This window comes from Giraffa tippelskirchi, chromosome 9 (genome assembly GCF_054371585.1).
Source record: "Giraffa tippelskirchi isolate mGirTip1 chromosome 9, T2T-mGirTip1v1.2.pri, whole genome shotgun sequence".
Lineage (NCBI taxonomy): Eukaryota > Metazoa > Chordata > Mammalia > Artiodactyla > Giraffidae > Giraffa > Giraffa tippelskirchi.
This window is the reverse complement of record NC_137283.1, coordinates 44494375-44520501: the sequence shown is the minus strand read 5'-3', so window position 1 is coordinate 44520501 and position 26127 is coordinate 44494375. Positions and strand designations below refer to the sequence as shown.

General features: G+C 42.2%; 1 protein-coding gene across 2 annotated transcripts in view; it reads left to right on the top strand.

The window, feature by feature from the left end:
- CACNA2D3 (calcium voltage-gated channel auxiliary subunit alpha2delta 3) overlaps positions 1-26127 on the top strand; it is an 871068-nt gene that overhangs the window by 557737 nt on the left and 287204 nt on the right. For both annotated transcript variants that reach the window (XM_081524872.1, XM_081524871.1), the window contains one exon: positions 13120-13198. In XM_081524872.1, coding sequence (XP_081380998.1) covers positions 13120-13198 — 79 coding nt within the window. The remainder of the gene's footprint in view (positions 1-13119; positions 13199-26127) is intronic.

Below are 26127 nucleotides of genomic sequence, written 5' to 3'. Positions count from 1 at the left end.
TGCTTATTTTATCAATTTATTAATAAATGTACCTTTCTTTAAGCATTGACATGTATACACTACCATGTATAAAACAGATAGCTAGTGAGAAGCTGTTTTACAACACAGGGAGCTATCTTGGTGGTCTGTAATGATCTAGAGTGGTTGGATAGAAGGGGTGGGAGGGAGGCTCAAAAGGCAGGGGATATATGTATACACATAGCTGGTTCACATTGTTGTATGGCAGGAACTAGAGGGGATATATGTATACACATAGCTGGTTCACATTGTTATATGGCGGGAACTAACCCAACATTGTAACATAATTACACTCCATTTAAATACACACACACACACACACACACACAAGTTACTGTTTATCAACTGGCATTTGGGCTACAGAGCTCAAGATGGCCTGCATCCTGTTCAGGGAACCAAGATGTTTAGGGGAGAAAGTGCAGAAATGGTGTGGTTTTAAAAGAAGATAATACTCTTTGGGGCTCTACCATGGTCCCCTTAACCAGAGAGAAAAACAAATATGTGTCCTGTCTTGGTTACAAAGTTAGGATAGATATAGTGTAAAAAAATGAGGAGGATCTTCAACCAGTAACTTCTATGAAGTCAGCAATAGTAACAGAAAAGCAGTCCCATCTCCTCACTCTTTTTTCTTTATATCTCTTTGCCTTCCTTGTTCTATAAAAAGTATTTTCAAAACTTACAACTTCAGTGAGAGTGAAGACCATATGGTTTTTTCCTCCCTGCAGGACACATAAGAGACTTGGGTTTGATCCTTGGGTCAGGAAGATCCCATGGAGAAGGGCATGACAGCCCGCTCCAGTATTCTTGCCTGGAGAATCCCATGGACAGAGGAGCCTGGTGGGCTACAGTCCACAGGGTCGCAAAGAGTCGGACACGACTGAAGCAACTTAACGCACAGGCACCGTTAATACTCGATAGGAAGAGTAGGTAGGAGGGTGGGTGGATGGGAAATATAAAGCAAAAATGGTAATACAAATTAGAGTTCAGTAGGAAGGTCAAAGTGAGGGGTATAAAAGTAGAGCCCAAAACACCTACTCTCTGAGAGTGGAACCCTCTTCTTGAGGGAACCCAGGACAGCTGTAAGACTTAAAACAGAACACTTACTTAGGATAAAATAGAACTTACTGATTGAAGACAATAATTTTGCCTGGAATTTCTTAAAAAGAAGACAGTGGCCCTCCAAATCCCTCTGGAACTTTACTTTACTTTCCTCTCCCATCCACATGAGGCCTATACTCATATTTATGTCAGTTTAGTGGCTCTCTAGGGTAGGATCTTCAGAACCTGGGAACTTGTTCTCTCAGTGAGAGTTCCAGGTTTGGGACGCGCTGGAACCTCTGGAGAGGGGCGAGGCTGGTGTACAGATAATGAACACACAGATCTGCCAAAACCCTACAGGTGATTCTGATACACACACGTTCCTTAGCTGTCCCCAAGAGCCAGGTTCCTACCTGTTTGCCTCTTGGAGAATCACAGGTAAAATGAAATGAACAGTCTTCAACAATATCCTTGCAGATGTCTGAGAAGCCCTTGACTTTTCTTACTGACATTTAAGCCCCAGAAGGCAGTAGGTGAGATGACAGCGGAAGCTGCTATTTTAGACTAATTATTAGTGACAGGAAGGATTGGTTGGGAAAATAGAAGTGACAAGAATCTTGGGAGAAAACAACTGTGCTAGCTTAGCATTCACAACAGCTGTTGGTTTTAATGAGCTTGAGAATGGTTTGGGCAGAATCCCAGACTCCTAAATCCTTGACCTGTAACCTGCCACTGCACTGAGTGACCAGGATGCTTTGGGGGGGGGGGCACTCTCTCTGCATCATGCTGCTGCTTTTGTGGGCTTTGAGCCACAAATCCCAGTGAGAACACACAAGCGCAACACTTGTGACCAAGGCCAAATGGGCTTTGGTCCCATACCCTGATTAGGGCTCTTGGAGTCTCCCCAGTCCAGAGGTAGAGGAAAGCAAAGGCAGACAAACTTGTGGGGAGGAACAATAAGGGAAAAGGAGCTTTTCTGTCAGGTCCAGAGAGGCAGTCCTAGGTCAGGTCTTTAAGCTTTGCCCTCCTGAGCTTTTCCCCAGTCTAATTCTCTTTAGGGTCTAGGCAAGGAGCACCACTGGAGGTCTTCTCTTAGAAAGAACCTCTTGTCACACACACACTTTTGCAGGATTACCTCCTCATCCAGCCCCTACTATTTTACTTTGCTTCACTTAGCAGCAATCCTGCCAAGTGGGTCCTGTTAACACCATCATATTTTACAAGTAAGGAAAAGGAGGTTTCGAAGAATTTCAGCTCCTTCAGAGAAGACAGGTTCTAAAATGAGGTGTGCCGAGTTCCCACTTCTTAACCCTATCTTGTATCCACTGCATTCTGCTAACCTGCCCACCCAGTCATCTCTGTTTTTCATGAAGTGATGCCATCTGTCCAAACTGTCACAAAGTATGGGGGAAAAGGAGAGAATTCTACTCAGAGTTGCTAGGAATAGCAAGTGTCACATCACTATTTTAAGATGCAGTCTTTTCCCTGGTAGGTAATCTCTGAAGCAGGCAGTATTTAAAATACAGTTGGCTTCGATCTTTGCATGGTTTTCATCTAGAATCAAGCAGCAGAACCTAGGAAAAATAAATTATAAACCTGATCATCCACCCATGGAAGGCCTTAAATATGACACCATTTTATGGCCCCAGAAGTTGAGACTGTAATAACAAAGACCGGAAGATTTTTCATTTCTCCATTTCTTCCTGTTTCCTCATTGAGCTTCAGTGTAAAAGAAACAAGGAAACGGAGCAGAGGGAAAGTAAAGCTTGAGCTGATCGATAGCAGACCAGTTTGAAAAAACAGGAAAGTATTTGAAATGGAGTTAGTAATGAAGGAAAGGGCTCCAACTCGGACAAATTCTAGTATATCCCATGCCGACTTCTTTCAACTTCCAAAATTTGTGAAAAGAAATGGAGAGGGGTGGGTGACTGATATCGGTTAAAAGTCTACTATATGCTGGATGCTGAGTTTGGGCACAGTTGCTTCATTCTGCCCGCACAACATCTACATTTCTGATGGAGGGAGAAATAGGTGTAAACCAAGTAAACAAACAAATCATAATGATAGCTGCAAAATGTACCAAGCACCATGGAGGAGACAAATGGAGAGATCCAAAGGAGGGGAACTGGGGTCAGAGGGAGTTAGCCATGCAGAGTGGAGGAGAAGAATATTATAGGCAGTGGAAAAGCTGGAAGCAAAGGCTCTAAAGCTGGAAGGAGTTTGTCATGTTTCCATATCTTCCAGGATATCCAGCTGTGATAGGAGCTTGCAATATATCCTAAGTGCAGTGGAAAGACATTGGGGGTTCTGACCCAGGGAGTCGCACAATCCCATGATGTCTCATGAGCATAAATATTGCCACCCCAGTTTGTGGAACAATTAGCTTCTCTTTCCCATAAGCAGATTTTCTGATGTTTTGCCTGATTTATCCGCCTTATACACATGAGTTTCTTTTTGTTTATGGTATTGAATCTATAAGTCTTCTTGGAAGAATGGGCACACTTGTGAGCAAATAACTGTCACCACCTTCTCTCTCAGGGTCTGAGGGCAAGAGAAGCAGGGAGGGACCTCCAAGCCACACAAATCCATGATGAGTTTGTTTCAGGAGTCAGCCGAAGGTGACTTTTATGTCATTGCCAGTCAACAAGTGGTTGAGTGCTGACTCTTTGCCAACCATTGTGCTGGGTTCTATGGGTTCAGAAACAAATGAGACAGGAGTCATGTCTGTCTGTCCATTCCACCCCTGCATTTTTATATTCACTCCTTCAAAGGCTCCATGATTTGATGTCACCATAGGAACTCAGGGTTTACAGTGATGCCCATTTTTCCCAGGGCTCTTGTTTCTTGATGTCTTGTTTCTCCATGTTGAGGACTTACTCCTCATGTGACTTTTCTGGATCTAATAATGGATATCCAGTATCTAGTACTCACTAAATCAGCAAAGAATGAGCATGTAAATAAATGAACCTCTCTCTCAGTTTGGCAAACACTTAAGTTGAAAGTACCCATCTTGGTTGTCCACAGAACATAATCTGTTCTTGAGAAATTTATAGTGCAGAATACGAGAAGTATATAAAAACAGGAGTTTTTAAACTGGAATCCAGAGGTTCCCAGAGAACCTGAGTTTGGATTTGATGGAGGAGATGCCCCAAACCTCATAAATCTTATCTGAAATGTGAATGTTGATCTTTGGGGCATTTTTTATGGAGAGAAAGTCCATAGCCCTGGCCAAATTCTTGGTGGATCTTACGACTTTGCAAAGGTTAATAGAAGGTTTCATTGTTATACCTCTAGTGTTATTCTGATTGTGTTAGGATTTGTCAGTCTCATTATCCTTAGCTTGTCAAAGCCCTTTTGTAGGAAAAAAATCCTGTTCTTCACTCATGGAAGTCATTTTCCTCTTCAGCCAAACCTCTGGGTACGGTTAGGGAGGCATCCATGAATAGGGGATTTGGCTCTCCTGGGCTCACCTTGTTTGGTTTAATGTAACAATCATCTGAAACGTAAGTGGAATGCAACCCCAGCTAACTAGAACTCATTGCTTCTGACTTGTCTTTTCATTTATTAACTAATTTACCATTGATCACAGTAAATGAGTGAATGGATGATCCATGTGTAGGTGGAAAAAGCACAGTTCAGAGGGTTTCACTAACTTAGTCAAGATTGCCAAGATAGTAAGTATGGATTTTGGACTCACCTGGAACCCAATTCTTCTGATTCCCAACCCATTTTAAGGGTACTCAGTATTTGTTTTAATCAAATATACTAAGCCACATAGAGATGGAAATGAATGTCATGAAGAAAGACTCATTGACCCCTGGAAGCAAGAGGCATATCATATACTATACAGAGCTTCATGGGGAAGCATCAATACAAAATGAGTGACCAGAGAGAGGGTGGGTAACTGGTGGGCTAAACCCTTCACTGTGGTTTTCTTGGGAAAAAAGAGGCAAAACAAGATAAACAAGCTTAAAATTGAATAATTTCAGTTGGCTCTGGCTACCCTTAGTTGTCTGGTAACTGCATGGTCCTGGAGTGATTAGGGCAGGTGGATACTGGCCCAGGGTATGCACACCTGATAAAAAGAGATAACTGAGGGCAATGGGGTTTGGGTTGGTTGGTTTAAATATCAAAGGTATACTTGAAGGCAAATTATTTACTGTTTCCAAAATTGACTAACATGGCATGGACAGTTTCTCCAGAACTATAAGGCCCCAGATATCAGAGCATCAAAAATACCCTGTGAATGAAGTTAATGAAGCTGGATAATCTAATGAATTGTATCACCCACCTTTGAGGATGTTTGTAGCTTGACTTCCTACTGCTCAGTGAAGTGATGTGTAATCTCTTTTCCAGTGTGCTAAACTAGGTTACAGTCTCTAGGTTACCCTGAGACAGCTGTCTCTTTCACTTGGCAAAATACATGGCTATAAAACTGGATTTCCATCTCTGGCCAGAAGATTACAAATGACAGTTTTTTCTAAATTAGGCAAAATACATGGCTATAAAACTGGATTTCCATCTCTGGCCAGAAGATTACAAATGACAGTTTTTTTCTAAATTAGGATATTTTCAATACCTCACATGAGATATGAGGCACTGTACTTGAGAGGAAGGCGATTTTACAGACTCTTAGAGCATCCCCAAAATGACAGTCCATTTTTCAAAATGATCTATGATATTCATTTGTTGAAATTTTATTACTTTTGTAATTTAATTCAATTTATCCCATTTTATTGCTGCTCAGGGCACTGCTACCGCATTTGCCTCTCTTGTTCTTCTGGATAAGGATGTTTCTTATTTTATTATAAGCATGATGGCTTCTAGATTAAAGCAGCCTACTCAATAAAACTGTTTTCATTGGCATCAACCATCTCTGAGTCCACCTCTACTCTTGCAGAATTTTCATGCAAACAAATATTGGCAGTGATTTATGAAGCATTTTTGTGGTTAATCAAGTTCCAGCTCTCATTTTCTGCTTAGAGATTAAAGATTTTATTCAGAAATGCTTCCCTGCATCAGAAATCATAGAAATAAGCAAATTGCAATAGAAGTTGGTTGGGATTATTTTTTGTGACGATACAAAGAATATAGTAATATCAAATTGACTTTAAAACACAAAGACATCAGATGACTTCTTTCTAAAGCCAAAGTTGTGTACTATTTTTAAGAAATCCTGGGGATATTTTAGGGGCTAGTTGAGTTGGGCAGTGAGTCAAAAGGGATAGGAGTAGGTGAGAAGATGTGAAGGTGAGTCCACATGCTTGTTTGCAGAGGCTGCTGCTTCAGTTCAGTTCAGTTCAGTTGCTGAATCATGTCCGACTCTTTGTGACCCCATGAACCACAGCACGCCAGGCCTCCCTGTCCATCACCAACTCCTGGAGTTCACCCAAACCCATGTCCATTGATTCGGTGATACCATCCAACCATCTCATCCTCTGTCGTCCCCTTCTCCTCCTGCCCCTGATCCTTCCCAGCATTAGGGTCTTTTCCAATGAGTCAGCTCTTCGCATGAGGTGGCCAAAGTACTGGAGTTCCAGCTTCAACATCAGCCCTTCCAATGAACACCCAGGACTGATCTCCTTTAGCATGGACTGGTTGGATCTCCTTGCAGTCCAAGGGACTCTCAAGAGTCTTCTCCAACACCACAGTTCAAAAGCATCAATTCTTCGGCGCTCAGCTTTCTTCACCGTCCAACTCTCACATCCATACATATGGAACACATAGGTGTGGGCAACCATATGTACTGGATGATTCTTTTAGCAAATTTTATTTATACTTATAATCCATATGAGTTGCATGTTTTTATCGTTAAGGATACTGGATTTGTAGTTAAATGCTGTTTTAAAGTAAAATATTGCCTTCCATTCTAAAAATAAGAGTAAAGACTGTATATTTGAAGGCTCCTCAGTGCCCTGTCCAGCCCTTTCCTCTGTATTTGAATGTGGTAGTGGGGCTATTGTAATTTCAAGAAGCAATGCTTTGTGTATGAACACCCAGCTCTGCAGCTATAGACATCTTAGTACAGATCTGCTTTTTCTTGAGAAAAGAAGAAACTGTAGTTGACTGATCCTGCTTGCCCAGTCTGATTGGTGTCTGATATTCCTGTTTGTAGGATTGACACAGACTTCTTTGAAAATACCATCTTGATCCAGCTTCTCTGTTTTTTGTTGTTTTTTTTTTTAAACCATCCAATGAATTTTAAACTCTTTGAAGTTTAGCCTCAATCCTTGGCAGTATGTAGAAACACCTTTATTGGAAACAACTTCAAAGATTTCTTAATTCCCATTCCCACTTCTCTTTGTTCAGGCCTTATCTTTTTGGTAAGATGGGTGCTTCTAAAAAACATAGTTCCCTGGGCCAACTTAATCTGAGTTTTTGAAGAGTAGGTGCTGGGGATTGGTGATTTCAATGCCCAGTGAAGTCTGAAAACTTTCACCCCCGTGGCCAGAGCACTGCCGTTTCTCACTTTCAGTGATTTGGTGGCCTCCTACTTAGTGGCTCTGCTTCTCTTATCTCCCTGTGGCCATGGTTCTCAAACTGGGATGCACATTAAAATGTCCACAGGGAGATTAAAAGTTGGACCTTGCCTCCAGAGGTTCTGATTTGATTGTCTTGAATGGGCCCTGTGCATTCAAAATTGTAAGGACATCGCAAGAAATTGGAATGGACAGCCAGAATGAGTACAACTCTCCAAGGCCTGTTCTCCACACTGCAGAATGATCCTTTCACAGGATTTTGTGTCAGTTCTTGTCAGGCTTCTACTCAGTTCCTCCTGTGGCTTCTGTTCTTGCTACAGAAAAAGCCCAGCCTCTTAACAGAGGCTGCAAGGCCCACATGATTAGGCACCTGTTGTCTGTCCAAGTTGATTCCCTACACTCTCTCCTACTGGCCTTCACTTCATCAACACTGGTCTTGTCAATATTCCTTGAGTAGCCCCATCTCAAGACTTTGTACCTTCAGCTACCTTCATCTGGAACAATCTTCCCCAATAGCCATATGTCTTGTTCCCCTGCCTCCACCCACATTTTGTCCAGATCTCTGCTCGAGCGTCACCTTATCAGGGAGGCTTTCCCTTCCTCCCTTTCTAAAATAGCAGCCCTCATCACTGTCCATTTCCTGATTATTTCTTCTTTTATTTATTTATAAGCTTTTAATTCAACAATTGCCTAAATGTTACATATGAATCTGCCATTTACCATCTGTTTTACTCTCATGAGAATGTATGTTCCCTGAAGACAGAGAGGTTTTGTTCCCTTCATCCGTTTTATCCCCAACACCAAGAATGGGCCCTGGCACATAGTTGGTACTCAGAAGTTACCTGTGACCGATGGATGATGGATTCTTGGACTGTCTCAAAAGCCTGGGCTTCAACACTGAAGTGAATTGTGAGGGCAGCAGCAGCCTGTTTCCTAGCTGTGCAATTGCCCCATTATGGCTCTACTGGCAGCCGCTTTCCTTCCCTTCTTTTAATGGCTGTAGAAAGGAAATAATTTGATTCAGTATCTTCACAAGGGGGCTTCCCTGATAGCTCAGTTGGTAAAAGTCCACCTGCAATGAAGGAGACCCCGGTTCAGTTCCTGGGTCGGGAAGATCTGGTGGAGAAGGGATGGGCTACCTACTCCAGTATTCTTGGGCTTCCCTGGTGGCTCAGTTGGTAAAGAATCCACCTGCAATGCAGGAGACCTGGTTCGATCCCTGGGTTGGAAAGATCCCCCGGAGAAGGAAAAGGCTACCTACTCCAGTATTCTGGCCTGAAGAATTCCATGTCCTGTATAGTCCATGGGATCGCAAAGTGTCAGACACAACTGAGTGACTTTCACTTTCAACAACATCTTCATAAAGTCAAGCTACCCTATGTTCACCAAAGGTAGAGAGGAATGGCACCCCTCTATGTTTTTGGAGAGAAATGCATCTATATGAGCAAGAAGCAACAGTCTGTTTTGGAAAAACGACTGAGTTCTTTTATGTCATCTGGGAAACTTTATACTAAGTAGATAAAATTCAGTGACTTTGAACTTTGAAATATCCACATCCTAACAGTTTAATTTGAGCTTAATTGAATTTGTAGAACATTTAAAGACCATACAAACTCAAATGGGAGATCAAAATGAACTAATAGATTGATGCAGACCTCTCCCCTCCTGCCTTCTTGCAGCAGTACTAAAAGTGATGGCCTTCATGCCTGTGGATGATGAACACAAAGACCTGGCTTTCTGGTGTGTTTTGGTGTGTCCTGATAACTTCCCTGGTCTGCTCTGTGCCATGGACCCTTCCCATTGTCATCAGTGCTGTGAACCTGGCTTTCAGAACTACCCCTATCACCTCTGCTAAGGAGCCTTGCCATATATTGTAAAAGTAGTTGGACTCAAGGCAGACTTGTTAAAGTTTATTTGATGGAGCTTCTTAGGAAATAAATCTCCAATTATTGGAAATAAAATCCATCAGGTTACAGAATCTGCTAGAGACAGAAATGAGCAATTTGACTGTTACTCACAGAGGTTTTGCATTCATTTCATTGAGCAGTGGAAGTAAGGCAGCCCACTCTGCAAGATGCAAGGACAGAACTTAATTTCCACATATCAACTCTTCTTCTTTTTGATTTTCACTAGTACATTTACTCTTCCTATGTCCTTGAAGAATGGTTCAGGAAATAGCAGCGTCATTACTTTATTTTCATTTAAGATGATCTTCAATTATTAAAGCTATGTTTATCCATTTATAAAAACATTCAGAGGATATAGAAGTTTACAGAGTAAAATGTGTAAGTCCCCTTTTAGAAAAAAAACAAAAAACAAAAACAGGATTCTGTGCTACACAATATTCCACAACTTGCTTTCCCCCTTGCTAATTTATAGTGGATGTGTTTCTCATGAGTACATAGCTGTATGATATTCCACTACATGAATGTCACAAGACTTTTTAGCCAATCGGCTATCAAAGGAAACTAGGGATTTAGCAGGTTTTAATCATTACAAATAATAAAGGTGAATATCTTTATCCTTTTACAATTTTGTGTATTTGTGAAAATGTCTAAAACCAAATTATAGGGCTTTAAGAAGACATGCACTGTAGAACTCTTCATACTCCTATGACTTCATGTCATCTCTGTTACCTGTGTGGCCCCCAAAGGCATTTTATATGTTATCCTGACTATAAGATAAATTCCTAACAGTAGAATTACTCAGTCTGAAAAAACTACAAATATAAAATGCTATTGTTACATTGCTCCCCAAAATATTTATTTTGGAATAAAGTCCCTTTATGTTGTTGCCAGTTGAAAGGCATTATTGTGAGAAATCCAGGGCATGAACCCAGTATTGTTTGATTATGTTTATTTTATAGGCAGAGAGACAACGAGTCATTTCCACGCCATTTCTAACTCAAATAAGGGGGCCAGTACACTGGAAGCCAAAGACTGCACATAAATGGAAATATTTAACATGATCCTGATTTTTCTTTCTTAAGCAATCAAATGCAAACCAACCAAACAAGTATAAAGCTATAAATCTCTGCACATACCTGAGCCAATGGATGGTGCTGACTGGAGAAGCCACGATAGTGTCAAAAGTAGGGGCAACAGTGTTGGTGAGGAGTTCATGGTGCTGGTTTTCATGGTTGTAGTTGTAGCTTAATTATCGTTGCACAGCCATGTCTGGTCTAAAGTTTGATGCAGTCCTATTGGTTTTCCAGATGTGATGTGATCTTTTAAAATCAGAAACTATGGATGTTTTTCTAATGGTTCACAGCATTGTTTGGGGTTTTAACTATGCCCCCAAGAGAGAACTCAGTTTATTCTCTGGTTCTTCACCTGGATAGTGGAGGAGGTTTGGCACCTGCAAGTGCCTTTGCTCACAACAAGTAGGCTGTTTTGTGTCAGGTCTTTGCCTTTTGCCTGCAAAGATAGACTCATAGCTTCATTCTCTAGAGCTATCTCTTGTGCTTTCTGCTTTGTTAAAAGCTTGCTTTCTGCAGTTTTTTTTTTTTTTTTTAATCAGTCTGAAGCTTTCCTTTTAAATAACTTGAAATAGAAATGAAAGCTGAAGATTTATTTAAAAAAAAAGAAAAGCCTGGGGCTGGTTTGGCTCCTGTGAGTGCTAGTTCTGGGTCTTGCACCTGGTTGGGTTGACAGAACCAGCATCTCTAGGAAATTAAGAGGAGACCCTAGTGTTACCCTGAGGTCTTGGAAGACCTCTCTCATTAGATCAGGACTTGATGAAACGAAGCAAGTCACTTTACTTAATTGAGTCTCAATTTTCCCCCCAAATCAGACATCTCAGCTAAAAGCCAACAGTGGCCAGGCAGGAAAAGTGAACAGGGGACAGCTCTGTGTAGAAAGTTCAGTGGTAACCACTTAGGGCTAAGTGAGGCCTATGAGGTTGCATCTTCTATTTTTTTTTCCCAAAGAGTCAGAATCTCCCAATTAAAAAAAAAAAAAAAATGTATCCCTGAGTGATTCCGTTGGGAATAGTGTCCAAAAGAGCTAAGAAAACGGGAGAGGCAAAGGCCTGTGTGTCTACTCATTCCCTGGAAGCCCCTTGCAGGTGCTGTGACGGATGAAATGACTGCCTCACTGACATAGACGAGGACCGACTAAGGCAGCACAGTGATAATGTGTGTGTAAACATCTCTTTAACTGGAAATAAACCATCCCATAAGAACTAGTCTTCAAGTTATGTCTCAGATAAGAGGATACTCATAACTAAAACAGAGTCTTCATTTTCACAGTCAGCTATGCGTATGTACGTTTTTATCCACTCATGTACTGAGTTTTAATGTTCCAAGCTCTGTGCCCCATCAAAGCAGAGCCACCCTTTTCCTTGTCAGCTGGATGGTCTTGTGGAGCTCAGCATCATAGATGTAAGTGCACGAGATACTGGTTCACTATAGTTGCAGTGAAGGCTCTGAAGAAGCTGTAGGGATTCCTGACCCAGACTGAGCGGAAGGGACATCACCTGGAAAGATTTTGGGGCCACATATGGAACATAATTCATTTAATACCATGTATGAATTTTACTCAGTCACAAACTGTTGTTCAAAGGACCGACTTGACCTGCCCAGGGAAGTTTTGTTTGGACTGTGTGGTGCTGATCCACGTACCATTTAAAGTTTAAACTGTGTGCTGTGCTCAGTCGCTTCAGTTGTGTCTGGCTCTTTGAGACCCGCCAGGCTCCTCTGTCCATGGGATTCTCCAGGCAAGAATACTGGAGTGGGTTGCCGTGCCCTCCTCCAGGGGGTCTTCCCAACTCGGGAATCGAACTGATATCTTCGGCATGCTCCTGCATTGCAGGCTGATTCTTTATCCACTGAGCCACCTGGGAAGCCCAAAGTTTAAACTAGAGGATTTTAACCCTTTTTATTTCTTGTTTTTCTTCCATCTAACCCTCATGTACAACTTTGGGAAGTGGGTTGCACTTTATTTCAAAGAATTCTGGCCTTATGAGAGAGATTCGAGAAGGCAGTAGAAAATGAGAGATTCAAGGTTTTACATGTGTTCTTGGCTCTTGAGGAGCCAAACTTTATGAAGGCTAGAGAGGGTTTCCTTTGGTCTCCTGGCTACAGGCTGTGCCTCTCATTCCAATTAATTACCACAGCAGATGGTAAGAGAGTGTCTGCAGCCTGTCCTCACCACTGAGGGAGGGGGGCATGCTGAGGGTCTTTCAGTGATGTTTCTATTTCCAAGAAGGGCACACTTTGTACTTCCTGTACAGATGAGGAAAATGGTTGCCGATTTGGTCCAGACCTGGATGATCTCTGTCCATATGTGTGTAGCAAACCCAGGCCCACAATGCTGCCCGTCTCCTGTTTCAAGTTATTCTCCTCTGTTGCAAGTTGCACACCGAAAAACAACCACCACCAGTGCCATATGGTTTAAAAGATCAAAGACCCAAGTTTTGAATGTATTTCTAGCTGACTGTACTTCAAATGTCTTAAATATGTTTCTACAGATGGGGAGCATGGAACATTAAAGAGGTAAACCACATGTGTGTGAGCCATGCTTGTGGTCTGGGCAGGAGGGTGAAAAGTGAAAACCACTGATATCTGCGTTCCTCTTCCTCTTAGGTTCGCATCTTCACATACCTCATTGGACGAGAGGCTGCTTTCGCAGACAATCTCAAGTGGATGGCCTGTGCCAACAAAGGTAGGTCCCCCAATGAGTTCAGTTCTGAATAACTTCTCTGTGGATGTGAAGAAATAGAGATAGTCATGAGGAAGTGGAGAATTCTACCAGAAGGCTGTGAATTCTTAGATAAGGTCTGGATGTTTCTAAATGATTATGATCGATTTGGAACAGATTTCTCCAAAAATGTATGTGTAAACATTGAGGTTATAGTAAAGTGGAATGGTTAAGCCTTTCAACTCTGTTCCTTAGTAGCTGAGTGACCTTGGGAGAGTTACTATGGCAGAACCATTAACTGTGCACCAAATATCCATGTGCTCACCATTCCCAGCCACCTTCCCAGTTCAGTAGGCCGATAGGCTTTAAGCAAATCCAACTTGGGTCATATATGAGTTAAAACACATATGTGCTGATGTGGTGGTGTCTACACTCTCTTCTGCTCTTGTGAACTCTGAAGTGACATGAGGGGATAGATGAGATAGCCTGGGTTCCTGAGTGGCCACATGGGGCAGATGCCTTTCCACTCACCCTGTCCTCTGCCATTTGCCAACCTGTGATCGATATAAAAGTCTGTTTGATGAACCTTTGTGTTAAGCCACTGAGATTTCCAGATTGATATGTTCATAGCATAACTTGGCCTATATAACTAACTTAGTTACTTTTATTAGCCTGCTTCAGTGGTCTGATTTTCAAAGTGGAGAGGGTAAAAATAGCTTTTCCTTTGATTCTTATTGAATATAAGGGCTAAAAAATGAAATGGTACAGATTAGGTGCCTAGTTAAGTGCTGGAACATAGGAAGTGCTCAATAATGGTTGACTTTTCTACATTCACAGGTTAGTTGATGAATGATCCCCTGATGTGTGTTGCAAACAGAGTTTTTGGAAAGGCACAGGGAGGGAAGGAATAGGGCCTACCACCTATGAAGGGCTTCTTTTCATTCTACATACAACCAAAGAAGGAAAAACATAGGAGGTAGATAGGTGAGGGAATCTAGATTCCTCGAGTATTAATCCAGACTCCTTGAGTTCAGATCCAGCTTCTACCAAACACTAATTATGGTAGTGGATATTACCAGACCTACCTGAGTCTGAGTTATATCACCTAAAGAACAGGGGTAATGATGATACCTGCCCCAGACACATGCTGTGAGCATGCCACGAGGCCATGCAGGTAAAGCTGGTAGCTCAGTGCCTAGCACAAAAATGCCACATGTGATTTCTTGGTGATATATTGATCTGTGGTTATGTCTTATCTCTGCTCTGATTCTACACAGTCCCTGAGAGCAGCCTGTCAATCTCATTTCCTCTTGAGCACTCTGACAGACCCCGCTCTCCTGCTGTACATAGAGTGGCTGCTTCTTTAAGGTTTGAAAAATGAGTAAATCGACTATCAATACTAATAAAGGAAGATGTGTCCATGGGGTTGCAAAGAGTCAGACACAACTGAGCGACTGAACTGTACTGAACTGTGTCCTGCTATATAGTAAATTGGTTTTGGTAGATACGGGTAGTCTAGTTGTACATTGCCTGCTAAGGCATCCTTTATAAAAGTTCCAGTGTATGTTAGTGGAAGAGAGGGGACTCAAGGAAGCGCTGGCAGGTCTCAGCTTTAGTTTTGGTGAACTTAAGACAAAGTTATTTTAGTTGCAAGCAAGCAAAGTTGCTCCCTGAAATTAAAGAGTGTTTTGGAGAGAGGAGAGTGAGTCAGATCCTAGAGTGGGAAGGAACTCTCATGTATCTCATGATTGACAAGGGGGCTGTGCTTTTGTTTTTCTTTTTCTTCTTGGTTTCTTTCTATATTCCATGGCATTTTTCTTGTCTGTAGATAGACCTTCTCTGCTAGGGCATGTACCTATCAAAAATAGCTATCCCATGCCTAGCATACTCATCTAGTCATATAACGCCTGTGTGAAAAAATGAGTTTATATCTTTTCCATTTGAGTTTGATTCAGTTCAGTTCATTCACTCAGTAGTGTCCAACTCTTTGTGACCCCATGGACTGCAGCTATCCAGGCTTCCTTGTCCATTACCAATACCCAGAGCTTGCTCAAACTCATGTCCATTGAGTTGCTGATGCCATCCCACCATCTCATCCTCTGTCGTCCCCTTCCCGTCCTGCCTTCAATCTTTCCCAGCATCAGGGTCTTTTCCAATGAGTCAGTTCTTTGCATCAGGTGGCCAACATATTGGAGTTTCAGCTTCAGCATCAGTCCTTCCAGTGAATATTCAGGACTGATTTCCTTTAGGATTGACTGGTTTGATCTCCTTGCAGTCCAAGGAACTCTTAAGAGTCTTCTCCAACACCACAGTTCAAAAGCATCAGTTCTTCAACACTCAGCTTTCTTGATACTCTCACATCCATACATGTCTACTGGAAAAACCGTAGCCTTGACTAGATGGACCTTTGTTGGCAAAGTAATGTCTCTGCTTTTTAATATGCTGCCTAGGTTGGTCATAACTTTTCTTCCAAGGAGCAAATGTCTTTTAATTTCATGGTTGCAGTCACCATCTGGAGTGATTTTGGAGCTCAAAGAAAAATAAAGTCTGTCACTGTTTCCATTGTTTCCCCATCTATTTGCCATGAAGTGATGGGACTGGATGCCATGATCTTAGTTTTCTGAATGTTGAGTTTTAAGCCAACTTTTTGACTCTCCTCTTTCACTTTCATCAAGTGGCTTTTTAGTTCTTCTTCATTTTCTGCCATAAGGGTGGTATCATCTGCATATCTGATGTTATTGGTATTTCTCCCAGCAGTCTTGACTCCAGCTTGTACTTCATCCAGCCCAGAATTTTGCATGATGTACTCTGCATATAAGTTAAATAAGCAGGGTAACAATATACAGCCTTGACATACTCCTTTCCTGATTTGGAACCAGTCTGTTGTTCCATGTCTGGTTCTAACTTGCTTCTGGACCTGCTTACAGATTTCTCAGGAGGCAGGTCAGATGGTCTGGTATTCCCATCTCTTTTTTAAGAATTATCCAGACAGTCAAAGGCTTTGGCATAGTCAATAAAGCAGAAGTAGATTTCCTGGAATTCTCTTGCTTTTTCGATGATCCAACGGATGTTGGCAATTTGATCTCTGGTTCCTCTGCCTTTTCTAAATCCAGCTTGAACATCTGGAAGTTCATGGTTCATGTACTGTTGAAGCCTGGCTTGGAGAATTTTGAGCATGACTTTGCTAGCGTGTGAGATGAGTGCAATCATGCAGTAGTTTGAACATTCTTTGGCATTGCCTTTCTTTCAGATTGGAATGAAAACTGACTTTTTCCAGTCCTGTGGCCACTGCTGAGTTTTCCAAATTTGCTGGGATTTTGAGTGTAGCACTTTAACAACATCATCTTTTAGGATTTGAAAAAGTAAAGCTGGAATTCTATCACTTCCACTAGCTTTGTTCATAGTGATGCTTCCTAAGGCCCACTTGACTTTGGACTCCAGGATGTCTGGCTCTAGGTGAATGATCGCACCATCTTGGTTATCTGGGTCATGAAATATTTTTTGCATAGTTCTGCTATGTATTCTTGCCACCTCTTCTTAATATCCTAACTGATTAGCAACTCTAAATTCTGATTCCAGGCCTCCTTCTTTCTCCCCCCAACAAAATTATGACACCGAGATTGGGCAAGGTCTTCCCCTTCCTGAATTGCATAGGCAGAGATAAGCCCGCAAAGAAAAATACCAACAAATACGCTCTGCAGGACTCAGCATTGAGGGCAAATGGATGTGGAAACTTCTCAGAATGTATGTGTATAGCCAAGCAAGTAAACCTCTGCCTCACTTTTCTTCTCTTCACATTGTCTTTCATTATCTGCTTCTACTTGAAGCAAGTCTCATCTTCCTCATCTAAAAAGTGGAACTCTGCTTGAAAGATGTGAACATTTCCTTGAATCTCTAGAATAGCATGTTTAATTATTTTAGCTTATTGACTGGCCCACCTCACTCAAAGGTATCAGTAATTCTGATTGTCTCAGAGTTGGCTTCATTTGAGGGGGGAATATAGAAAGAAAGTAGGTACAGGGAGATGAAGGCTGCATGGATCCTAGATTGCCTCTGAGTAAAGAGACCATTGAATAATTTTTGGAACTTTGTTGACATTTGAACGAGCTACACTTTCCCCATTTTTTCCTTGATTTTGTGGTCTTGAAAAAAAGACTCCTTTCCATTTTTTTTTTTTTAATTTTTAAAAGTTTTCCTATTATTTCTGCCACATCACACTGCAATTCTTCCCATCAGCGAGTATGCGTTTAGTCATGGGATATTGTTTTTACCACTGTCTGTGTCCAGCTGATGAAAATTACTGAAGTTGAAGTCTTGTCTTAATCAACTAATATTACACCATAATTTAGTTTTAGTCATTGTTTATAAGAATACTTGAAGTATCCTTTTGAAGACATTTTAGTCAGCTCAGAGTATTTCAGGGCCTGGCCATAGGATATAGATTTGTAAGTTCTGAGTGCAGCACTTGGAAAATCCAAGGAGGTAATAGTAGCTGCTTAGCTGGCCCAGCCGCTTGATTCTGCTGCGATTCTCCTTCTCTTCCTGTCCAAATCCAGTTGTTTCCTTCCCTGCCAGAGTCAGTCCCTCATGATAGTTCCACCTCCCTACTCTGCTTCTCTTCTAAAGGTCCTTGGGAATACAATGCCATTGTTTGCCACTCTTCAGAGTAGCAGTTGCCATCAAAATGTCAGGTTCCAGTCATCTGTGCCCATGTAAACATCGGCTTTGTGTTGCATCAGTTATGAGGTTTAGACCACGTAATGTCGGTGAGCAAGTATTCTCCTACGGTCATTAATTAAATCATTGTTTATACTCTCAGATTGTTATAGTATGGAGGCAGCATAACATTTTTCATCTCAAGTGACATGAGGTCCAGGGAGGCTTCTTCCCCACCCACCACATATTTTTGCCCTGACTCAGCCAAGTTCTTCAGTGAAATGAAACATTAGCATTTGGGGACCAGAGCAGATCCAGGGAAGCCCAGAGAGAAGCCTATTGAGTGACTGACCAAAGTGACCCTAGGGAGGAGCAGGAGTTGTCACGGCCAGCACATTGTCCCCGGGTCAGTGGTCAAGGACCTGCTATCGGCACAAAACTTCTGGCTTGGAAGTCTGGTAGCCATGAGACAGTTCTCAAGTCAGTGGACCTCTGGAAATAAGTGTCTGGGCATATTCATAGCCCTTACAGGAGTTCTCTGCCTCCTCCAATCCACTAGCAAAATCCAGAGAGGCCTGGAGCTCATTGGTTTGTCTCATTTTATGCATAAGTAGGTCCGATCTTGAGGGAACCAGCCCTAATGAGGCAAAGCAGCAAACCATTTTAAATACATTAAAACAATCATTGCCACTGTAGAATGGCTTATTGGAATTTAAAATTCTACGTTCACACTATTAGATAAACAAGTGAACTGAGAAAACTGAAAAGAGGGGCCAACTAGCCCAGATACTCCATAAAGCCTTGATGACCTTCTGTAATGTTCAGTGTGCCAAGATTTTAAATAAGCACTGCCTGATTCTCCTTCAAAACTCATGGTAAATGGAGTGTTTTCCAGCTGTGCAAATAAAGAGGGGTCTCTGTGTTTGGTTCTCAAACTATCCATCATCATTAGGTTGAATGGAAAAGCCACATGAGTCTCTGTTGGTTGTCTGCTTAACCTGTCCCTTTTTAATAAGCTCATGGCCATTCTCTCCTTGTTTGAAAGAGAACTGGTGGCCTGAGCCCTCCTTGGAAGTTCAGACCCATAGCATTTTTCCACTAGAAATCTCTTAATCTCACTATACACTTCCAAGTGTCAAATTTATGAAGCCAGAATGATTGTTTAGAGTAGGGAAAAGTAGCAATTAAATTTGTTTTGCTATTTCAGAAAATGTAGAAGAAGGCAATTGGCATTTATTCTGATACCTTTGTGTAATTTTTTTTTTTTTTTGTACTCTGACTAATAGCTCTCCAGCTCCCCAATTCCCAGCCCCTGCTTAACCCTCTTTTGACTCTGTTGCTGTGATTTTCACTTTTTAAAAAGTTCCACATTTAAGTGATATGATACAGTATTTGTCTTTCTCTATCTCATTTGTCTCATTTAGCAAGATGTACTCAAGATCCATAGATGTTGTTGCAGATAGCAGGATTTCTTTCTTTCTCATTCTGAATAATATTCTGTGTGTGTGTACGTGCACTCACGGAACCTTTTTTATTCATTTATCCATTAACAGAGACATTTTGTATACATTCCCTAGAACTTGAGAATTATAGTGGAAAGAGTAAGAGTTGTGAAGATTTAAGCGTTGTTACTGTCGTTAATAACAACTAAGGATGACAACTGCTTAGTAAGTGCCAGGTAAAGTGTAGAGTACTTTTTTGTACATCATCTCTTTTGACCCTCATTAAAGCTGTATAGGGTGCATGAAAAGGAAGGAAACTGAGACTGAGAGAGACTACCAGCTTACCCCAGGTTGCCAGCTAGCAGGTGGCAGAGCCAGATTCAGGCCCAGTTGATCCGATGTCTGAGCCTACCTCTTTACCAGGGTGTGAGGTTGCTTCCCTGTAGGGAAAAGAAAGTTGTGGTTCATAGAAGAATGTTTCCCATGATTTGAGAGACTCTAGGAAAAGAAATGTAGCTGTTGATAATGAAATTTAATGGTCCATAGATAATAAAGACTGGAGCTGGGACTTACACCCAGCCTTCCAGAAGTGATCCTGCTTCAGCTTGTGTAGGCATGTGGTCCATTTTCTGACATTTTACAAATGGAGACATTAAGGCTCTCTGAGAAGACCAAGAGGGGCTGCAGGCAAGCCAGCATTCCTAGCTCCACAGTGTGATCCTTTAAATTGTTTTCTAACATGAAATTTGAGATTAAACATTTCATATTATCCATACACAAAAAGGCTTGCTCCTAAATCAGAGGTTCTAGCTGATGCTGGTAGTTTCACACTTAGGAGCCTTCTTCTTTAGATGCCACAGGCCCACTGAGGACCCTGGCTCTCCGCCATAGTGGTCATTCTTCCTTGGTTTGTCCTTTCCAGTTCATCAGACATGTGCGCTTCACCTCTCAAGGTGCTTGGACTGTTCTTTGTAAGATTCCAAGGTGATGTGGAGGTAGAAAATTGTTTATAAACTGTGCATTTTTTCTATAGAAAAAAATGATTTTTCAGTAGTGTGTAGTGATAAGGAGGATGAAGATGGAACAGACTATTGTGAAGATCTTTCCAGAACACTGTTGCTCCCTAAGGGGATGCACACCAGGTAACACCAACATCACTGCCCACCTTACTGCCCTGAGAAGACTGGAACTTGGTCACTGTTTTCATCCTGCCTTATGTCAGAGGGGAAACAAGTCTTTAAAAAGACTCAAAGGGAGCAGTGCTCATTCACACCGAAGGTAGAACTAGGACCTTGCCTGGCGAGGTAGACAGCCATGGTTTCCCACCAAGAACCAGACTCTGGGGTCCTTCAGATCTGGTGTCATTGCTAAGTGGAGTGTTCAGTGATGTGCTTTTGTAGCATCTCATGCAGAAGCATCTCTTAGATGTGGAACTCTAAAGAAATCTCTAGGTAAGGGTAGTAAAATATCAGAAGTATAAAGCACCAGGCTGCATGTGGTTTATCACACTGTGTAGTTGTAACCCAAAGTTCACAGGAGGCTCTGTAAGAGAATAAGGTAAATAAATTTATGTTATGGAGAAAAATGAGCAGACCATTTGTAATAGGTGGCTAATTTCAGCATTAATTACTCCTTGGTAATTACCAAATGATTGCTGATTCTGTTTTCTTACATGATATATGAAGTCCAAAAAGGCATTAAAGAAGAGAATAAACATTCAAGAGCTAGGATTTAAAAGAAATAAAAAGGGGTGGAGGAAGGGGAGGAAAAGTGGCCAGTTGAATGCAGAGGGAGAACTAGGGAAGCATCTCTGGTTACAGCCAGAGTCCAGTCCTTAGCGACTTCCTGTTATTCATCAAAACGTACATTTGTTAACTAAAACATCTATAAAAACATTTCAAAGCAAAAGAGACTCTTTCACAAAAGTTTTGCAGTTTAACGGGTTGAGGTTAGGTGATCAGATTTGGGTTAAGCTCTGCAGTATACATTATTCATATTATTTCTATAGTTCCAGGTTTTCTTACTTTTTCCACATCTGCATCCCTGGTCTATATAATGAAATGTAAGTTAGAACTTGGGCATTGTTTTGGGTAGACTGCTGCTGCTAACTTCTGTGCATTTGCCAGTAACCTCATAGGGCAATCAGATACTTCCCTACCCCGTCCTCAACCTGTCCCAGCCACAGAGATACAAACAGCCCATTAGGGGTATCTCTCCAGAGGAGGACTTCTGAGCAGCTGTGATGTCCCTTCCCTTTACAGGAAGAGGCATTGTCTTCAGTTGTTAAGAGCAAAGATTTTAGAGTCAAATAAACTAAAACTACAGAAAACTAGCTAATCTGATCACACGGACCACAGCCTTGTCTATCTCAATGAAACTAAGCCATGCCGTGTGGGGCCACCCAAGACGGATGGGTCATGGTGGAGAGGTCTGACAGATTGTGGTCCACTGGAGAAGGGCATGGCAAACCACTTCAGTATTCTTGCCTTGAGAACCTCATGAACAGTATGAAAAGGCAAAAGGATAGGACACTGAAAGATGAACTCCCCAGGTCAGTAAGTGCCCAATATGCTAATGGAGATCAGTGGAGAAATAACTCCAGAAAGAATGATGGGATGGAGCCAAAGCAAAAACGATACCCAGCTGTGGATGTGACTGGTGATAGACGCAAAGTCCGATGCTGTAAGAGCAATATTGCATAGGAACCTGGAATGTTAGGTCCATGAATCAAGGCAAACTGGAAGTGGTCAAACAGGAGATGGCAAGAGTGAACGTTGACATTCTAGGAATCAGCGAACTAAGATGGACTGGAATGCGTGAATTTAACTCAGATGACCATTATATCTACTACTGTGGGCAAGAATCCCTTAGAAGAAATGGAGTAGCCATCATGGTCAACAAAAGAGTCCGAAAGGCAGTACTTGGATGCAATCTCAAAAATGACAGAATGATCTCTGTTCGTTTCCAAGGCAAACCATTCAATATCACGGTAATCCAAGTCTATGCCCCGACCAGTAACGCTGAAGAAGCTGAAGTTGAACAGTTCTATGAAGACCTACAAGACCTTCTAGAACTAACACCCAAAAAAGATGTCCTTTTCATTATAGGGGACTGGAATGCAAAAGTAGGAAGTCAAGAAACACCTGGCGTAACAGGCAAGTTTGGCCTTGGAGTACAGAATGAAGCAGGGCAAAGGCTAATAGAGCTTTGCCACGAGAACGCACTGGTAATAGCAAACACCCTATTCCAACAACACAAGAGAAGACTCTACACGTGGACATCACCAGATGGTCAACACCGAAATCAGATTGATTATATTCTTTGCAGCCAAAGATGGAGAAGCTCTATACAGTCAGCAAAAACAAGACCAGGAGCAGACTGTGGCTCAGATCATGAACTGCTTATTGCCAAATTCAGACTTAAATTGAAGAAAGTAGGGAAAACCACTAGACCATTCAGGTATGACCTAGATCAAATCCCTAATGAGTATACAGTGGAAGTGACAAATAGATTTAAGGGACTAGACTTGATAGACAGAGTGCCTGATGAACTATGGACAGAGGTTCATGACATTGTACAGGAGACAGGGATCAAGAAAATCCCCATGGAAAAGAAATGCAAAAAAGCAAAATAGCAGTCTGAGGAGGCCTTACAGATAGCTGGGAAGAGAAGAGAAGCAAAAAGCAAAGGAGAAAAGGAAAGATATTCTCATCTGAATGCAGAGTTCCAAAGAATAGCAAGGAGAGATAAGAAAGCCTTCCTCAGCGATCAGTGCAAACAAATAGAGGGAAACAACAGATTGGGAAAGACTAGAGACCTCTTCAAGAAAATTAGAGATACCAAAGGAACATTTCATGCAAAGATGGGCTCGATAAAGGACAGAAATGGTATGGACCTAACAGAAGCAGAAGATATTAAGAAGAGGTGGCAAGAATACACAGAAGAACTGTACAAAAAAGATCTTCACGACCCAGATAATCACGATGGTGTGATCACTCACCTAGAGCCAGACATCCTGGAATGTGAAGTCAAGTGGGCCTTAGAAAGCATCACTACGAACAAAGCTAGTGGAGGTGATAGAATTCTAGTTGAGCTATTTCAAATCCAAAAAGGTGATGCTGTGAAAGTGCTGCACTCGATATGCCAGCAAATTTGGAAAACTCAGCAGTGGCCACAGGACTGGAAAAGGTCAGTTTTCGTTCCAATCCCAAAGAAAGGCAATGCCAAAGAATGCTCAAACTACCACACAGTTGCACTCATCTCACATGCTAGTAAAGTAATGCTCAAAATTCTCCAAGCCAGGCTTCAGCAATACGTGAACCGTGAACTTCCAGATGTTCAAGCTGGTTTTAGAAAAGGCAGAGGAACCAGAGATCAAATTGCCAATATCCACTGGATCATCGAAAAAGCAAGAGAGTTCCAGAAAAACATCTATTTCTGCTTTATTGGCTATGCCAAAGCCTTTGACTGTGTGGATCACAATGAACTGTGGAAAATTCTGAAAGAGATGGGAATACCAGACCATCTGACCTGTCTCTTGAGAAACCTGTATGCAGGTCAGGAAGCAACAGTTAGAACTGGACATGGAACAACAGACTGGTTCCAAATAGGAAAGGGAGTACGTCAAGGCTGTATATTGTCACCCTGCTTATTTAACTTATATGCAGGGTACATCATGAGAAACGCTGGGCTGGAAGAAACACAAGCTGGAATCAAGATTGCCGGGAGAAATATCAGTAACCTCAGATATGCGGATGACACCACCCTTATGGCAGAAAGTGAAGAAGAACTAAAGAGCCTCTTGATGAAGGTGAAGGAGGAGAGTGAAAAAGTTGGCTTAAAGCTCAACGTTCAGAAAACTAAGATCATGGCATCTGGTCCCATCACTCCATGGGAAATAGATGGGGAAACAGTGGAAACAGTGTCAGACTTTACTTTTTTGGGCTCCAGAATCACTGCTGATGGTGACTGCAGCCATGAAATTAAAAGACGCTTACTCCTTGGAAGGAAGGTTATGGCCAACCTAGATGGCATGTTTAAAAGCAGAGACCTTACTTTGCCAACAAAAGTCTGTCTAGTCAAGGCTATGGTTTTTCCAGTGGTCATGTATGGATGTGAGAGTTGGACGGTGAAGAAAGCTGAGCGCCGCAGAATTGCTGCTTTTGAACTGTGGTGTTGGAGAAGACTCTTGAGAGTCCCTTGGACTGCAAGGAGATCCAATCAATCCATCCTAAAGGAGATCAATCCTGAGTGTTCATTGGAAGGTCTGATGTTGAAGCTGAAGCTCCAATACTTTGGGCACCTCATGCAAAGGGTTGACTCATTGGAAAAGACCCTAATGCTGGGTAGGATTGGGGGCAGGAGGAGAAGGGGACGGCAGAGGATGAGAAGGTTGGATGGCATCACCGACTCGATGAACATGGATTTGGGTAGACTCTGGGAGTTGGTGGTGGACAGAGAGGCCTGGCGTGCTGCAATTCATGGGGTCGCAGAGAGTCGGACACGACTGAGCGACTGAACTGAACTGAACTGAACTGAATCTGGATTCAGATTGATCCAGGACAAATAACTGAATTCTGTTGTTTCTGTTTCCTCCCTATATAGTGAGAATGCACTCATGTTGAGCTGTTGTGTTACCCAAGGGTAGAGGCAAGTGAATCACTGTAAGAGCTTGGTGACTGTCCTCACTCCAGCGATGGCTCTCACAGACCCGTCTGCTGGTTCCGGGAATACCACTCTGGATAACATGGGCACCAGCTTTTGTAACATTTTGTGGAGCCACTATTCCAGTGATAGAGAACAAAATAAACAAATAAATCAGAATTCTATATGGATGGATCTTAAGAAGAAAGTAAAGACCAGGTGAAATGAGAGGAAATGAGTTCAGACAACTGACTCCTGAATGGTCAAAGGAACCATGCTTAGAAAACTGGATAGATGGTGTGCCAGGCAGAGGGTACAGCAAGTGCAGGTGCCTGGGGAGGGTTAGGTGGATGAGCTTGGTGTGGGAGGACAGACGGGATGAGATCATCCAGGTAGGCGGGGGCCTGTTGAGGGAGAGTCTTGGAGGTCAGGTAAGAAATCTGAATTTTATGCTAACTCCAAATAGAAGCTGTTTTAAAATTTTAGGCACGGAGATGATCTGCTTTATACTTTATGAGACTCCTATGGCTGCTGTCAGAAGTCTAGATAACAAAGAAGGGGATTTGTGGGGCCAGCGGCTGTTGCTGTACCCTGGGGAAGAGACAGTGGAGTCTGGAGTAGGGCCAGAGCAGTGGAGATGGGGAATTAGACTTGAGGCATATTTTAGAGGTAGGGCCAGAAGAACGTGCTGGTGGATTAGTGATGGGGTGGGTTGAGGAAATGATGGCTGTCAGGATAATTCTTAAGTTTTTGGCCCAGTTGGACAGTGGCGTCATCGGCTGAGATGGGAAAGACCCCATGGGGGAGGAATGGGTTTGGCCAGGGAAATTGGGAGTTGGCTTTGGACGAGTTCAGTCTGAGAATCCTGCTAGTCATCCCTGTGGAGGTGTCAGGTATACACTTGGCTATGAGTCTGTAGCTCTGGGGAGAAGCCAGCTTTTTGTAACTTTTCAGAACTTTGATTATGATAAGCAAGGCCAAGTGAGGATGATCCCTCAGCTCCATCCCCTTCCAAATGTGTGACTGTTCTTCCTTCTCACTCCCCCTCTATACTGAGAATCTGTCTCTCTCATCCCCCCTCTTTCTATTTATTCCCTCTCTTCTCTTGGCCCTATTTTGGAAAGCCCAAATCAGGGATTTTTACTGTTGGCTTTGAGGATCAGAATGAAAACACAGACAACCGAGAAAAACTCCTCCCAAGAGAGGCTGTCT